This window comes from Pseudorasbora parva, chromosome 12 (genome assembly GCF_024679245.1).
Source record: "Pseudorasbora parva isolate DD20220531a chromosome 12, ASM2467924v1, whole genome shotgun sequence".
Classification (NCBI taxonomy): Eukaryota; Metazoa; Chordata; class Actinopteri; order Cypriniformes; family Gobionidae; genus Pseudorasbora; species Pseudorasbora parva.
This window is the reverse complement of record NC_090183.1, coordinates 12,108,890-12,126,138: the sequence shown is the minus strand read 5'-3', so window position 1 is coordinate 12,126,138 and position 17,249 is coordinate 12,108,890. Positions and strand designations below refer to the sequence as shown.

At 37.0% G+C, this 17,249-nt stretch overlaps 1 protein-coding gene across 9 annotated transcripts in view; it reads right to left on the bottom strand.

The window, feature by feature from the left end:
• kcnh7 (potassium channel, voltage gated eag related subfamily H, member 7) overlaps positions 1-17,249 on the bottom strand; it is a 92,251-nt gene that overhangs the window by 8,175 nt on the left and 66,827 nt on the right. For 6 of the 9 annotated variants that reach the window (XM_067459134.1, XM_067459135.1, XM_067459130.1 and 3 more), the window contains 5 exons: positions 9,186-9,611; positions 8,553-8,952; positions 7,634-7,834; positions 6,403-6,657; positions 3,073-3,278 (listed from right to left, as the gene is read on the bottom strand). In XM_067459134.1, the coding sequence (XP_067315235.1) occupies positions 3,073-3,278; positions 6,403-6,657; positions 7,634-7,834; positions 8,553-8,952; positions 9,186-9,611 (1,488 nt within the window). Of the gene's footprint in view, positions 1-3,072; positions 3,279-6,402; positions 6,658-7,419; positions 7,490-7,633; positions 7,835-8,552; positions 8,953-9,185; positions 9,612-17,249 lie in introns of those variants that run through there. The other 3 variants (XM_067459131.1, XR_010908585.1, XR_010908586.1) reach the window with 3 other exon arrangements.

The window sequence follows — 17,249 nt, the reverse complement described above, 5'->3', positions numbered from 1 at the left end:
AAGACATGACATCACATTAGAAAAAGCATTAAACAGCATTTAACTTTATATACTGCAGCAACATTATTAAGGGAAAACGGAATTGGCTTTCTTCTGAATTTCTGGCTATTCTTTAAATATAGTGACAGTCAAACTGCTAAATATACAAAAGAGCATCATAAAAGTAATTAATACAACTCATGCCAAGAGGAACAGACAAAAATTGAAGTCACTTTTTACTAAAAAAGAACTTAATTACACTGATTTGTTATGTGGTTTCAATGGCCTATGACCAAGTAAACACTAATAAATAAATCACATACACTTTTTGTAAAAATGATAATACTAGAATGCAGAAATACTACACAGAACAAACTGTCATATTATATAAGACAGCTAGAAAATGGGATCATTCTTGTGCTCCATTTTTTTATTCATACAACAACATTATAGAAATCTTTAAATATTTATTAAAGTTAAATAAACATTTAATGAACTATCTCCTTTCAAATATTTCTACACTAATATAAATCTATACTGTCAGTACACCATAGTTTTACAAATGAAGATCAATGTATTTCCATTCAACGGGATGGAAACAGATGGGTAAAACATCCTGTGGCAAACTCTAGACAACATTAATATCACAAGCTTCTTCTTTCATTTTAAATGGCTGACCTTTTGTAATTTGCTGTTAGCCTCTCTGGGATCATACATTTATGAAACTGAGCATATTTGCCCTAATGGAAACGCGCTGCTCCAAAGCACAAATAATCTTACAGCTATAAAGACATAACCTCAAAAAGAAAATGTATCCATTTTACATAATTCAAGCAGCCAATCATAATAAAGGTCTTTGCTCACTGAGTCCGATATTTTCGCATGCGTTTTTGAATGCATGAATGCGTTATGGGAAGAAAAAAAAACGCAAAACAAGACAGTTATTGTGACGTTAGGACAATAACTTGTAGCTGTATCTTCAAGTGATTGCTATGCCAAAGTGGCATTTATAAGTTGTGTGATATCTACAGTAAAGAGTAGGAGAGTGACCAAGCACTCAAAACATGGATTATACCTATTTTACACCAGGTTTGGTGAGTTTTTGGGCTGGTAATCCTTGACCTAATCTGGCAACACTGCTCGTGTGTGTGAAGATTTCAGCTCGCTCCTGCAGAAAAGAACTCACGCTTGTGTGTCAGTTCTGTGCGTGTGAGACCTGTCAGATTTCTCCTCGCAACCTGCTGATTTGTGTGCACATCATATTTTTTTGTGCTTGAGTTTGGGGTTTGTTATTTCTGCAGGTTTGTATTTTACGTGCAAGCTTTGTCACTGCTCACACTGCTGTAATTGTGTTTGCACTGTTTGTTCCATTATTTTACCTATTATTGTTTGAATAAGTAAGGATAAGAAACATGCTCCAAATCTGTTTTTGTTTTACATAGATTAATTAAAATGACATTAATTTTAAAATTCAAATTACATTTTCTTATTTTAAAGCTGTGGTCCGTACATTTTTGGTTAAAAAATTATCCAAAATACATTTTTGAGCAAGTACATATCCAGCCAGTGTTTAAAGGAGGGGTTAAACACTCAGTTTTAGTCAATCTCATGTCAGTCTTGAGTACCTATAGAGTAGTATTGCATCCTTCATATCTCCGAAAAGTCTTTAGTTTTATTATATTTATAAAAGAAATATAGGCTGTACCAGCAGTGACCGTGGAGATCCACTTTGCGACGTGACAGAAGCGATGTTGTGAAATTTCCCGTCATTTCTGCGTTCAAATCGGTTTAAATGCAGCGCTGCCTTCCCGGAATGCTGTGCTGAAGCGTTGAAGTCGCTTGACGTCACCCATAGGAATAAAGTGGAGCGCGGCGCGGACTATAACGACATAAGTGTTAACGGACGACTGGATCTGCACCTGAGAGAGTGTTTATGGGCGTGCATTTCCTCTCTCGCTCTTGTCGCGCACGCGCCCTACCGGGAGAAGAGTCCCTACAGCCCATACAAGGACCTTCCGCTCTATCGACGTCAAGCCGACCCAAACTTGTGAGAAACCGGAAGGAGTATTTTTGACATAGACATACTCCATCAAACGTCCAACATTAGATTTTGAAACTTTGTCTATGTTTAGGATGGGAATCCAAGTCCTTAACAGTGTAAAAAGCTCAGTATTTCAGCATTTCACCCCCCCTTTAAAACTATATCCTTACCTTGGCCAATTCACAAATTTCAGCATGACGCTGTTCGTCTTTGCGTCATTACGTCATGTCATGTCATATACATAAAGGAGTAGTCTGGCTAGTAGTATCACGTGTGAAGATGCTGCAGGTGGTGGATCATTTATAGTCTTTTCTCACAGCAGCTAGAATAATTGAATGTATAATTTTGATGGCGGATTGTAATTCAGAAAATTCCAACCAAGATCATCAGTGACAACTGGAGATTCACCCGTAGACATAAGCAAAGGATTGGACTGTACAATTTTTTTTATCTACAGGTTAATACACACTAAATACACAGTCACGCAATGCTTAACATTAACAATTGGAGAACAATAATAATATAACAATAACAATAATTTGATTTATTGTAGCGCAATTTATTTTAATGCTTTTTTTCCTCAAACAAAAGTGGCAGACATATTACTTTTTCAGATATCCACACTGGTGAATGACAGCCACACATACTCCTCAAAACATTAGATTTATTTGTGTTGAGGAGCTGTGCCAATGCACAACCCATGTAAAGATGATGATTCCATAAATAAGTGTGATTGCAGATTACAAACATGGACGGCAAAAAAGAGGCAAAATTTACGGTCCGCAGCGTAAGGTTATCTTGATGTCCCCTGGTTAAGAACCACTATTGTAGCCACTTTTATCTCGTCCTTTAAAGCTACAGAGCCAGTACCAATTTAATACTTCTATTTGTTAATTACTACTATAAAGAAGGACTATCTTCACATGTGAAAACTACTTGCCCAATTCATACTGAAAATAATTAAATTATGTATGTTAGTATATTATTCCATAGTACAACCATTTTTTTTTTCTCCAAAACTGCAAATACTTAGTAATAGCTTGTTGTTTTACCTTTGTGTTCTCATCGCGCAGGTTAAAAGTAAGCTCCAGATTGGACAGGAAGTAGTCAGAGAATTCAGGATACATGTCCAGAACCTCCAGAAGATCCTCTCTGTGGATGGTGTGCAGGTCGCAGTAGCTCAGAGCTCGAACATCTGCGTTGGCTTTCCCTGGCTTGGCGTACAGATGAATCATCTCTCCAAAAATATCATTCTTACCTGAGAGGTGGGCGTACAGTGATTAGAGAAGAGAGGAAAGAGAAAATTGGAAAGCAATGAACAATGAAGGAAATAGACAAAGCGTGAGAAGGGGGAAAACCAATTCCATTTTGGAGTATGTGTGATTGTATGCAGGCAAATTTCAAAGGCAAAAAAGGCCCACTGGCTATTTCAGTACTGATGTATGAAGCTTATCTCACACAGAAGTAAAACCACATAGCTTTATGTTGGATAACGTAATGAATCTGTGTGACCAACATGAACACGTTGCAAAATCTGCATGGAAAAATTTTCGCTGTAAATGGCAAATTCCTGATTGTTTGGATTACTGTTGAAATACCTGGAATCGTCTATGAAATTTCGCCTAACAACTATAAATATGACGGCACCTCCTAACTTGATCCTAACTACATACTAATGAAATGTTTTTTTTTTAAATAAAGAATAAGATATTTTCTTATTATTAATTAAAATAAAATGAAAATACATATTTATGACTTTCTCACAATTCTGACTTTCTCGCAATTTTTCGCTCATTTTTCTTGCAACACAATTTTGACTTAGACAGACCCTTTCATCCACAAATTTAGGCACCTCTTATAAGTGATATAAAAAACATAATTGCAAGATGCAAACACAATTTTGAGAAAAAAGTCAGATTTGTTAGATATAAACCCGCTATTTTGAGGAGAAAAAATATATATAAAAAGTAGGGCCGGGACTTTAACGCGTTAATTAAGATTGATTAATTACGTGACTTTAACGCGTTAATTAATTTCGCAAAAAACATTTTTAAAAAAATTTAACCACACTTATTTTTGCACCGCGGAACGTTTTTCAATGAACGAGTTTCGACGGACCGATTATACTGGAACACCAACTAGTGCTCCGGAGTCACGACAACAACAAACCATAGTGAATATGAACGAAGAAGCTGATGAGACCGCTTTGCTTGGCCCCGTGGATGGGAAATTTTGTTTTAAAAAACGAAAGAATGGAAACGTCGTCAAGAGCATGGTTGTGTGCAAGCTATACAAAAAGGAAATTGCATATCACCGCAGCACATCGAGCCTCAAATATCACAAATATGCTTTTTCTACACTTAACATTGCGCTGGTCTGCTGGACTGAAATAAATAAACAATATTTTGTTGATTAAGCTTATGTATTCAGTCATTATTCAATGGTATACTAAAAATACATGTGAAAAATTACTTCTCATTGTTCTCAGGTCAAATATTTATATGCAATTAAAATGCGATTAATTTTGATTAATTAATTACAAAGCCTCTAATTAATTAGATTAATTTTTTTAATCGAGTCCCGGCCCTAATAAAAAGTTAAATCAAAATTATGAATAGTCTCCTTCATATCTCCTTCATGGATAGAGATATAAACTTAACTAATCGCAATTGCCATTTTATTTCTTGGCAGAAACAGGCTTTCATTGATTGCAAACTCACTGTTTGGGTAAAATGTAAGTTAATAAACTGATGTGAGCAAAAATTTCTGAAAGCCCCTGCAAGCTTTTTGAGGACATGTGCCAACAGAAAAGTTGAGGCCTGACAGGACATTTCTGCAGTGATACATATCAAAGGTCAGACCTGACAAATAAATGACAGCCACCTGGGCAGCGGCCACCTGCCACCGTATCTAAATCTGGCTCAGGGTCGTGGCTAAAGCCATTGGTGCTGTATACTGCACATTAAGTATTTGAGGTGAGGCTATAAGCAATATGATAAGAGTAACAGAGCCCAGGCCAGAGCCAGAATTAGTATACAGTGATTAAGTATCTATCTGCAACACTTTCGTAAGACAACAGTTTCTTGCTGAGGAGGTTATTCTTTAACTGAGACCCAAGAATACATACGAAGCAGGAGGTAGCTTCCCTCAGCAATTTTGTGCAGTGTACGGCAAGTTTCTGCTGAGTTGCATGTGTATGTTAGTGTGTGTCTCTTTTTCTTCCCCTGGCCTTATTCTGTTAAAGTCAGCTTGCGTAGGAAGAGAGATGGACCATTTAAATTCGGCTTACCCTGCTCCACCTTCCCGCTGCTCCGATGTGGCTGGAGACTAATGTATATGAGCGCAAGTTTATAAATGTGCCTGTTAATAATGAAACTAGCGATGTCACTCGGGGCTCTCCGTCACACTAAGTGACACATCGCAAATTTAATGAACAAGGGAAACATGCACCACGCTGCTGCCACTCTCATTCCCGCATCATCTTATTTAATTACAACCTTTCTCTCCCTTCTCTCATTTTCCCTAAGCTTCCTCTATTTCAGTCTCTCTCCATCTATAAAAACATGATGAGCTCATCACAGGAGAGATATCCTTGAATGAAGGACAGCACTTCTTTCATTAAGTCTCTTATTACCTTGTGAGCCTCTGAGCTGTTTATATTAAATTTAGATGAGTGCCATATTGTAAGACAACCCCATTTTCACAGCATTCCAGTAATCTGCTATCTGGACATTGATACTGTACTATACAGTATATATATGTGCGGTATGTATATTATATCCAAATAGCAATTACTTTCGCTTCTTTTTAGAAGGCTTCTAATTTACTTCCTGTTTAGAAGGCCAGCATTTTAGATGTGAAGTCAACACAATTTTTATCTTTTAATCTTTTTTGGATTTGACTGGAGGGTAGGGGTTGAACGACTTTGGATTTTCTACATTTATGAGATGAAAGTTGAGTTGATGTCGACTAGTCACTGACAACGGCATTCATTAACAAATAAGCCTGAACCTTGGGCTGAGACTCAATTGTGGGTTGCCTTGTGCACATGATATATGGTAGACTCGGATGTACAACTTTTTTCTTCATGTGTAGCCTTGGTTACAGCAAAAAAGTAATTCCAGAGAGGTTTTGATGAAAGATTATGCAATCATTTTTAGACCAGAATGCACCACGGTCATGTATTGTGTGGTGGAAAAGCATAATGGTTAAAAAGATCTGGCCTGACTACAGTGTGAGACCATTAAAAAGGGTGATGGTGACAGTGTGAACAATTACATTTTAAATATAGATACGAATCACAGAAAGATGTCATCACCATCACCGTTTTACTAGCAGGTTTACAGGCTTTAACAGTAAATGTTTAATTGTTCATTGCTCACCCAGGATAGCCACCACTATGTCATCTCTCAGAATCTCGATGGATCCCCTGGCAAGAAAGTAGAGGGCTGTGAGAACGTCCCCACAATGCACCAGGGTGTCACCTGGTGGGGCATGGGTGGTCTTAAAGCGCATCGCCAGTGCCCGCAGGCATCCTTTGGTTGCTCCGCGGAACGCCTTGCAACTCTGGAGCAAACTTGTGTTCAGATGAAGACAGATATCAGCCTGCAGGCACTCTGGAAAGCCCTTCAGTACCTGCAGAGAGGGAAAAAAAGAGAAAAGGACAGAAAGAATGTTCCTCATGGAGAAGAGGAGAAGGAGGGCAGAATGATTGCCAGTTATTAAGAGCTTTGCGTTAGAGCTCAGATGATACAATGCTAATAAAGCCCTATCTCCCTGAACTGCAAATACATAAAAGATGAAGCAAAATATGAATGCATCTGGGACCCTGTGTTTCTGATGTGATGCATTGCATTGTGTTTGCCTTTGATTTGCTTTTGCTTCATATAAAATGATATACGCCACATTAAGCCGAAGAAAATGCAACCGCCACTTACTGTTTCTCCCAATTTTTCTTCTAAATCTAAAAAAAAGGTTTCTTGTTTAAAATTGGATTTGGGATCTCTCAAGGAAATATATTAATCTGCAGTAACTATCAATCTGACTGACTAGCTAAATAATCTGATGCCTAATAAAACAGAAAATGTCAATATGACCTAAGACCATTAAAGTGAAACTGATTTAATTGAAGGAAAATAACTGAAGTAGAAAGAATGTGTCATAGTACCCATGGCCATTAGCTTTGTGAATAGAGTTTTTGATTTAACATCAGTCTTTAAATGGACCAAACTTAAATTACTCTGATTGGCTATAACATTTAGACTACGCTTACCTCATCAAGTGGTTATGCACCGTGTAAAATCAACTGTATGCTTCAATAAAATATACAGACATTATGGAAAACATTTAAGATAATATGACTGCAGCTTTTTTGATAAAAAGCAAACATTACTCTATACCTCCTGCTCACCAGGGTGTTGAAGGCAGTCCGTTTGAGTGCGTATAAGAAAGAGAATGCATATCAGATCACTGCGTAGACACATGAACACATTTGACATTAATACTGTGTGTTTGAAAAACATATGGCTAGATAGCTAACACACTGACATCCATGTATGTCTTCATTCAATGACAGAAATTCATATTTAGTGGGGAAAAAATGCTTGGCACGTACCATGTTCATGTCAATGCCATTGGTGTATGTCCATGCATGTTGGAAGTACTCCTCCAGTCTTTGTCTCAGCGGGTTAGGGATCTGGTGGAAGCGAATGAATTCTTTGACCCGAAGCATCTGCAGATGGTACCGAGCTGTTCCAGAGTACAGTCGCTGAATTATAGCAGACACATTCCCAAAGATACTAGCATACATCAGAGCTAAAATACAAAGGGAGAAGTCAAAGGTCAGGTTTCAAGTCATGTATAAGATTTTTCTTTTGTTGATGTTTTTGAAAGTCTCTTATGCTCACCAAGATGCATTTGTTTGATCAAATGAAAACTAATTAACACATAAAAAAATAATAATGTGTACTTTTTAATCACAATTTAAAATTGTAATATGTTAAAGTATTTAATGTATTGTATTCTGTGATGGCAATGGTGATTTTTTAAAATCAATCTAATATGCTGATATGGTGCTCAAGAAACCTTTTATTATGTTGAAAACAGTTGTGTATAATTTTTTCAGGATTCTTTGATTATTAGAAAGTTCAAAAGAACAGCATTTAATCTAAATAGAAAGCTTTTGTAACATTATACACTATCGTTCAAAACGTTGGGGTCAGTAAGAGTAAATTTTTTCAAACTTTTATTTAGCAAGGATACATGCATTAAATTGATCGAAAATGGCAGTACCGTAAATACAATTATAATGTCACAAAAGCTACCAAAGAATCATGAAAAAAAACAACTGTTGATGATAATAATAATAATCCCCGCAAAGAAATCCAAAATCCTTGTGAGGACATTTTTGGTTCCCGTAAGGATAAATCACGCTAAGTGATGCTCTTTTAAAAAAAAAATTTAAATGCAGAAAGTTTTCTGTGATGATGATGGCACAAGTTAAATTTTAAAGGTGCGACATATTGATACCCACAGCCAATGAGCATGACACAGATGGAGAAGATCTTCTCTGAGTTGGTGTTTGGCGACACATTTCCGAAGCCCACGCTGGTCAGACTGCTGAATGTGAAATACAGTGCTGTCACATACTTGTCCCTGATTGAGGGGCCAGAGGAGCGGTCACTGACGTTGTACTGCTTGCCGATGGACATGCCCAGATTATCCAACCAGCCAATTGTGTGTGCCAGATAGGGCCTCTCCACATTTCCGATTGCATACCATATGCAAGCCAACCAATGAGCAATCAGCGCAAATATACACATTAGGAGCATGAGGACAGCCGCACCATACTCTGAGTAACGATCCAGCTTCCGTGCCACACGGACCAATCGGAGAAGTCTGGCAGTCTTCAGTAAGCCAATCAGAGTCGTTGTCTGAACGAGAGAGTGAAAAGCAAACATGTATTCATGCTTACATAATGTAAATAGATAAAAATGCTAAATACTTATTGCAAGAAAGCTAAAACATCCTGTCATACATTCATATCTCTATCCATAATTAAGCCTTAAATCTCAGCTGTTGGTGTATTTTATATGCATTCATTGTAAATGATAACACACTTAAAATAAATCAAAATAAGCATGCATTTGCATATACATTTGCTCACCTCTTCTGATCCTGCCTCAAATATGAGCAGGTCAAAAGGTATGGCTGCCACCATGTCTATGAAGAACCACCCCTTGAAGTAATGCACAGCTATCTTAGCCGGATGGCTGACCACCTCCTCATTGGCGTTAACATACGTAGTCCGGAAATTAATAAGAATGTCTACGATAAACATTATGTCCACTATGAGGTCCACCACGTTGAGAGGACTGCAGGAATAACCACACTCACGTCTCCTCTCCTCCTCCAGGTCATTGAGTAGGAAGGCCGCACTGTAGGGTGTGAAAATAGCGGTGTAGATGACTAGCAGCAGAATCAGCCAATCCCAGACTGCCTTAAAGGGGCTGTAGTGTAGAATGGTGAACTTGTTGATGCGTGGTGTCTGAAGCTTATACTCTGGAAGCACGTCGGCGCCTAGCGACAACACCTAAAGCATAGAGGTGTGGTTACTATGACAACAACAGCGCTTTTATAATTTGCAACTATTAAAAGCAATATCAAAAGCTGCAAAAATCAGAGGCTGGAAACAGAGACACATGTATGAAAATCTACACATTATACAGTGTCGATTGTGAAGATTAATTATGTTAAATTGATTCAGTTAAAGTAATCATGACGTTAATAATCATATATATATATATATATTTTTTTTAGTCCACCAATTTGTCATGTTTATGGATTTTAGAAAGCCTTAAAATGTGGTATAACATACTTTTATTTAAATGACAACATGTACCCAAGATAAAGTTTTTGCAGTTCAAGCAAATCCTGATTAGTATGTTATCCAGAATTATTTGAAAATTATACAAAAAGCAACTTGGTATTCAGTTTAAGCAAGGCTTTTTTTAACCTTTTTTTTTTTTTTTTCTAACTAAAACGTATTATTTATTTTTTATTTTAGTCTTAATTAGGGATTTTTAATCTCAGTTTTCTGATGTTAAGACTTATTTACTTCATGGTGTAAATAAAATATTTATATTTACCTGACCATTTTGCACCCTCTTTTTACACTTAGAACTAAACTCAGTTTTTGCTACTGTACCTTTAATGCTAAATTATGCAAATTAGCAATTATTTCTGTACCAGCACAGATCATACTCAAAACTTGTTTAAAGCAGACCATGTTCCTGAGCAATAAATAGCCATTGAGCGGTTGCATGTCAATGTAATGTAAGGTGCCATTATCATGAAAATTTGTGATCAAACTATTTTTGCAGCTTCGATTCAAGAAATAATACGTTTGGATTGGCGACGACGCTCTGCAATAGGAATGTTAGAGTATGTCTACTTAGTACATTGACCTCCTTCCTTTCGGAGGAGCATGACTACAATTTTGGGGAATTAAAGAAAGAGAGAGAGAGCAATACATGCAAATTTCATGATCAAGCTTTCAAATGGTAATGTGAAAAGCATAGAGAAGGCCACATGGTGACAGGTCACGGCTGAGGCAGCCATGAGTTAATAACGGACCACAGCACACCATCCAGCCGGAGAAAAAAATTACATACAGAAATACTGTCATGTCCTTCCCATCAGGGAACCAGCCTGAATGGACAGGCCCAGTCTGAGTGTTCAGTAAGCAAAAAAATGCACATCATTATATATGCTGCATTATATTATGGCATACATTAATACCCTGGATGTCTATTATTACTAATGAGTCAACAGCTGCTTTGGTCTGTACAGCAATCTATGACAGTATGTGTGTGGAGTATAATAGGACAGTCTCAATGTCAGAGAGGCAATTCTTATACATCCCTCCTCTTCACTCATCCACTGATACAGAGAGGATGAGAGAATTTCCTCTTGCTTTCTGTCAGTAATGGCCATCTAGCCTGTTTATGTATTTGTGTCATGGAGGGTTCTCTCACTTCTCCCACACACACACACACACACACACACACAGGCTGAATAGCGTAGGTATCTACTGGGAGGTACATGGGCTGCAGCCACTTAAGTTAAAACTAAAGGTAAAAAGGTAAAAAAAAAAAAAAAAAAGGTATGTTAAAATGTGTAATATAATAATGGGTTGCTCTCAGGAACTCACCACTTGTGCATTAAGTCCATTCGTGAAATTTCCTCATTACTAAATATTCCATGGTGAAATGTTATTATAGCAAAGTGGAAGCAATTGGGAACAACAGCAACATCAACCACAAAGTGGTAGGCCACGTAGAATCACAGAGGGGGGTCTGTGCATGCTGAGGGGTACAGTGCACAGAAGGAGGCTCCTTGGATCCAGTGAAGGGAACTCTTAATGCTTCAGCATACCAAGACATTTTGGACAATTTCATCCTCAGTTTGTGGATGGCCCCTTATAGTTCCAACATGACTGCGCACCAATGCACAAAGCAAGTTGCATAAAGACATGGACGAGCGAGTTTGATGTGAAGGAACTTGACTGGCCTGGACAGTCCTGACAGAGCACCTTTGGGATGAATTAGAGTGGAGACTGCAAGCCAGGCCTTCTCGTCCGACATCAGTGCTCACAAATGTGCTTCTAGAAGAATGGTCAAAAAGTCCTATAAACACACACGCCTTTTCAGAAGAGTTGAAGCTGTTATAGCTGCAAAGGGTGGGGCAAATCCATATTAAACCCTACGGATTAAGAATGGGATGTCATTAAAGTTCATGTGCATGTAAAGGCAGACTTTTGGCAATATAGTGTGTGTATATACAAACCAGATTCCAAAAAAGTTGGGACACTGAACAAATTTGAATAAAAACAGAATGCAATGATATGGAAGTGAAAATGTATAATTTTAAGGGGAAAATAAGTTGATTTTAAATGTCATGGCATCAACACATCTCAAAAAAGTTGGGACAAGGCCATGCTTACCACTGTGTGGCATCCCCTCTTCTTTTTATAACAGTCTGCACATGTCTGGGGACTGAAGAGACAAGTTGCTCAAGTTTAGGAATAGGAATGTTGTCCCATTCTTGTCTAATGCAGGCTTCTAGTTGCTCAACTGCCTTAGGTCTTCTTTGTTGCATCTTCCTCTTTATGATGCCCCAAGTATTTTCTTTTGGTGAAAGATCTGGACTGCAGGCTGGCCATTTTAGTACCCGGAGCCTTCTTCTACAGTCATAATGTTGTAATTGATGCAGTATGTGGTCTGGCATTGTCAAGTTGAAAAATGCAAGGTCTTCCATGAAAGAGATGATGACTGGATGGGAGCATATGTTGTTCTAGAACTTGGATATACCGTTCAGCATTGATGGTGCCTTTCCAGATGTGTAAGCTGCCAATGCCACACACACTCATGCAACCCCATACCATCAGAGATGCAGGCTTCTGAACTGAGCGCTGATAACAACTTGGGTTGTTCTTGTCCTCTTTAGTCCGGATGACATGGGGTCCCAGTTTTCCAAAAACAACTTCAAATTTTGATTTGTCTGACCACAGAACAGTTTTCCACTTTGCCACAGTTCATTTTAAATGAGCCTCAGCTCAGAGAAAACGCCTGCGCTTCTGGATCATGTTTAGATTTGGCTTCTTTTTTGACCTATAGAGTTTTAGCTGGCAATGGCGAATGGCACAGTGGATTGTGTTCACTAACAATGTTTTCTAGAAGTATTCCTAAGCCCATGTTGTGATTTCCATTACAGTATTCCTGTATGTGATGTTGGCATCCAGTATGGTTTGGCCTTGACCCTTACGTACAGAGATTGTTTTAGATTCTCTGAATCTTTTGATGATATTATTGCAATTTTTCTCTGAGCTCAACTATTTTTCACCGCAGCACTGGGGGAATTGGTGATTCTCTGCCCATCTTGACTTCTGAGAGACACTGCCACTCTGAGAGGCTCTTTTTATACCCAATCATGTTGCCAGTTGACCTAATAAGATACAAATTAGTCATCTAGCTGTTCCTTATATGTACATTTAACTTTTCAGGCCTTTTATAGCTATCTGTCCCAACTTTTTTGGAAAGTGTAGCTCTCATGAAATCCAAAATGAGCCAATATTTGGCATGACATTTCAAAATGTCTCACTTTCAACATTTGAGTTATAGTTAACCGATTATCCTTGCAGGGATTGCTCAGTAAATTAAATTTACTATTGGAAAGCCCGGATGAGTTATTAGTTGGGTTAGTAAAATAACAGTTTTTAAGTAGAAAATAATATTTATGTAGAGATATAGTAAAATAAAAATAGCTTTAAGTGCACAACTCTTCTTAAGTAGAAGAAAGATGCATTTCCCCCCTCACGAGCAACCTATTGGAAAGTTTTGTCATTAGTTGGGTTAATAAAATAACAAAATGATAGTGGTTTTAAAATAATTATTTTAATTATTGTTAATTAAATTATCGAAGTCATTGTGCATCGCAATGTTTTACTGTAAACCTCAACAACATCAATCACCCAACCCTAAAGTACAGATTTATATTAGGGTTATTTAATTACTTAAACATATACTGGAGAGAATTCTAAATGAGCATTTACATAATACACGAAGCAATTCCACACTCACGTGCACGCATAAAGCTTGCCAAAAAGAACAGCAAAAGTAATATTTATGAATGTGACAAAAATAGCAAGGAGACAATTTAATTGTTTATTAATAAACTAGGTTTTTTTCTTTGTCATTACCGGCTGCAAAAATGAAGTTGAAGATGTTGACTCGCCATCTCAGCAGTAGTGGACGCACCATGACAGAAATTATATTAAAAAATTATATTATAATATTTAAACATAAATATGAAACAAAATATTTTTTTAACTGGAGAAGCTACAAGTATAGTGCAAAACGTGGAATCAAAATTCATGTCCGAGCAGGACTTGAGTGAACGTTGTTTTACCGAGTGGAGCGTGCTGATATAAAGCGGAATACTGAGCTGAGCGTCACACCACTCCACTCACATGCTCTACTCATGTTACATGTCTGGTCTGTTTCTGTTGTGTTTTTGCCCCTGCACTTCCTGGTCTGAGTTTTCACATGTTCCTTTGTTCTGTTTCCTGCCACTTTTCCATTCCCGTTACCCTCGTTAGTCTAGTTCTGATCAGCTGTGTTTAGTCATCTGTATCCCCCGTTTCCCTCGTTATCAGTGTTTGTATTTAAGTTCCTCTTGTTCACTCTGTCTTTGTCCAATCACCGTTATCTTACCTGAGTGTCTTCTTGTTTGACTTTGAGTTTGAGCACTGTATGCTTTTCCAAGTATTACTCATTAAAGACTTCCTTTGAGATATACTGTTACTGTATGTGGCTTCCTGCTGGAGCTAACCGTTACAACTCAGGAGCTACTGATACTTTCACACTTAATATTATTTCTCTATCCTATTTTAAATTTAATAGCACACTGTTCCTACAAAAATATTAAGGATCATGTGATACTGACTGGCGTAATATCTATATATAGAGAGAGCAATAATATTAAGAGTGAAAGTAACAGTAGCTCCTAAAATAAATTTTAACAGGCATAATTAGGCATGAAAATAATGAATTAAATTTCTATTTGCTAAGCCAACAAATTTTTTCATATTATTAATATTTTTTTTCCCATTTCCAAAGAAAAATGCAGTGAATTTACATGTATCGGTACTAAAAATGAAAGTATCGTATCCGACTCGTTTTGGGAAAAAGTGGTATCAGTGTGTCCTGCATAAAAAGAAAGTTCAAAGGAAAATAATTTACTTAAAATCTAACTTTTTTGTAATATAAATGTATCTGCTGTCTCTTTTGATCAAATGTATGCATCCTTGCTGACTAAAAGTATCAATACTTATCCATAGATCTCAAAATAATTTTTTTGTTTAGTGCATGACACTAAATGGGTAAAAATTAAATCTCAAAATGATGATTAAGGTCACAAATGCACTGTATTTCCCATGTCTGTCATAATTAGTATAACAATTGTAGCTGGCTGTAAACCATGTGTTCTCCTATTTGTTATCTGTCAGCATCACTGTGTATCCATCTATCACTTGACAAGCTGTGTCCTGCCAGAATGACACTATCCATGCAGTGCATAAATAAATAATTGGGTTTAAATTATTAACCAATAATGCAGTGCGGTAATCAAACTCTTGCGTTTAGTGACCTTTGTTAGCTTACTTAAAATGTATCTTTACTGCATGTATGTTTTTGTTCATTTTTTTTAGATACTGTGAATAGCTTGGTTATTTTTATTCTAATATGAATGTGTTAAAACACATTGTTGAATGTCAATACGAGTAAATAGTTTAAGCTCATGTGGAATTTTTTCAGTTTTTAATCAGGATTTAATCACTATATATACTTTTTAAAAAAGTATTCAGAGATGTATTTAAAAGAGATGTATACTAAAAAGGGACCAATCAGAAAGAGCGAAATCACATTCAGCATAAAGGTTGAGGGTGTGTGGGAGGCTGAGTTTCAGGATTAGATGCCAAGACCCAGTTTAATTAGAGTCCAAATCTTCAACCAGCATGACACAAAGAATGGAAAAGTCGAAACAAGCCATCTGTGTGTGTAACTGGCCATCTGGTTAGTTATAGGCAACAAGTCTATAATGTGGCAAACAAACAAAAACAGCACCACTGACAAAAATAGAAGAGAAGGGAGAGCGATACAAAGTGAGACAATATTTTTAATGTGTTTGGTTATTAATGGTGTATATGCATATACTGTACACTGTCTACCCTAATATGCAGTGTACTAAAATAATAACTTTGATTTATTTCATGTTTCATATTTAATGCTGGTGTATGCTAAATTATTTGTATTTAAATGCATTTAATTTATTTTTTGATTAATGTATTAATGTACCTTTTTGTGAATCTTATGAATCTTTATGAATTAATTGATAGCTATGTATTACTTTGTTCATCAAACTGTCTAAAATGTGCGAATCAGTTCGAATTACTTGTACAGTTTCAAATTTTCAGTTTTTTTGAAAAATAAATAAATGTATACATTAAATAAGCCATTTTTGTTCATAGAGTATGAAACGAACACCTGCCAACCTGCAATATGTGGGTATTACGCAGGTGAGGTGACCTGTTCATCGAATGCAATTACTTAGACACAGTTGACCAGTTTACACGCACCTACAGAAATATACATTTGATTACATTTTGGAGAACAGATGGAAGAAGACCTGTCAATGTGTATTCGATAGTTGTTTGTGTTCAGATATTCTATTTCTTCACCATGTCAGTGGTTCCCTTTACATGCATTTGAATGGAAAACTCTACAGGTGCACTTTATTGTGAGTTACAGTGCTTGTATACTGTTGTCTTTCAATGCATATGATCATTCATTATCAGAAAGTAGAACAGAAAGTACATTACATTTAAACTGATTAGTTAAAGTATTTCAAAATGCAACCTGTAGACAATTTTCCAGTCCTGAATTTTGTCATCAAGGATCTCTTTAAAATCTTGTCTCATATCTCGTCTCATGAGCTAAAGCTCAATATAAACTTTTGTGTTGAGTGTACACCACAGCTACGTTGTGCAACACAGCCTATGACATAGCTATGGCGTACACTCGACACAAAAGTATAAATTGGGCTGACGTGCACCTCTCCAAAAATGTAACAATGCGTCAATTATACGCAGACTGTAAGCACTGTGATTGGTCTGCCAGAATCGCTCCCTCAGGGGTACACATGCTCCCTCTGCATGTGTAACTACATGTAACGTGGACAAGGACACAGAATTATAAATGAAAATCGATGTGTATCCCATTACGTAGAGGCTATGGCACAGGTCCAACACAGAAGAAGTATAAATAAGCATAAAGTGTCTCATCACACTCATATATATATATATATATATATATATATATATATATATATATATATCACCTAAAGGATTATTAGGAACACCATACTAATACTGTGTTTGACCCCCTTTCGCCCTCAGAACTGCCTTAATTCTACATGCCATTGATTCAACAAGGTGCTGAAAGCATTCTTTAGAAATGTTGGCCCATATTGATAGGATAGCATCTTACAGTTGATGGAGATTTGTGGGATGCTCATCCAGGGCATGAACCTCCTGTTCCACCACATCCCAAAGATGCTCTATTGGGTTGAGATCTGGTGACTGTGGGGGCCATTTTAGTACAGTGAACAGATT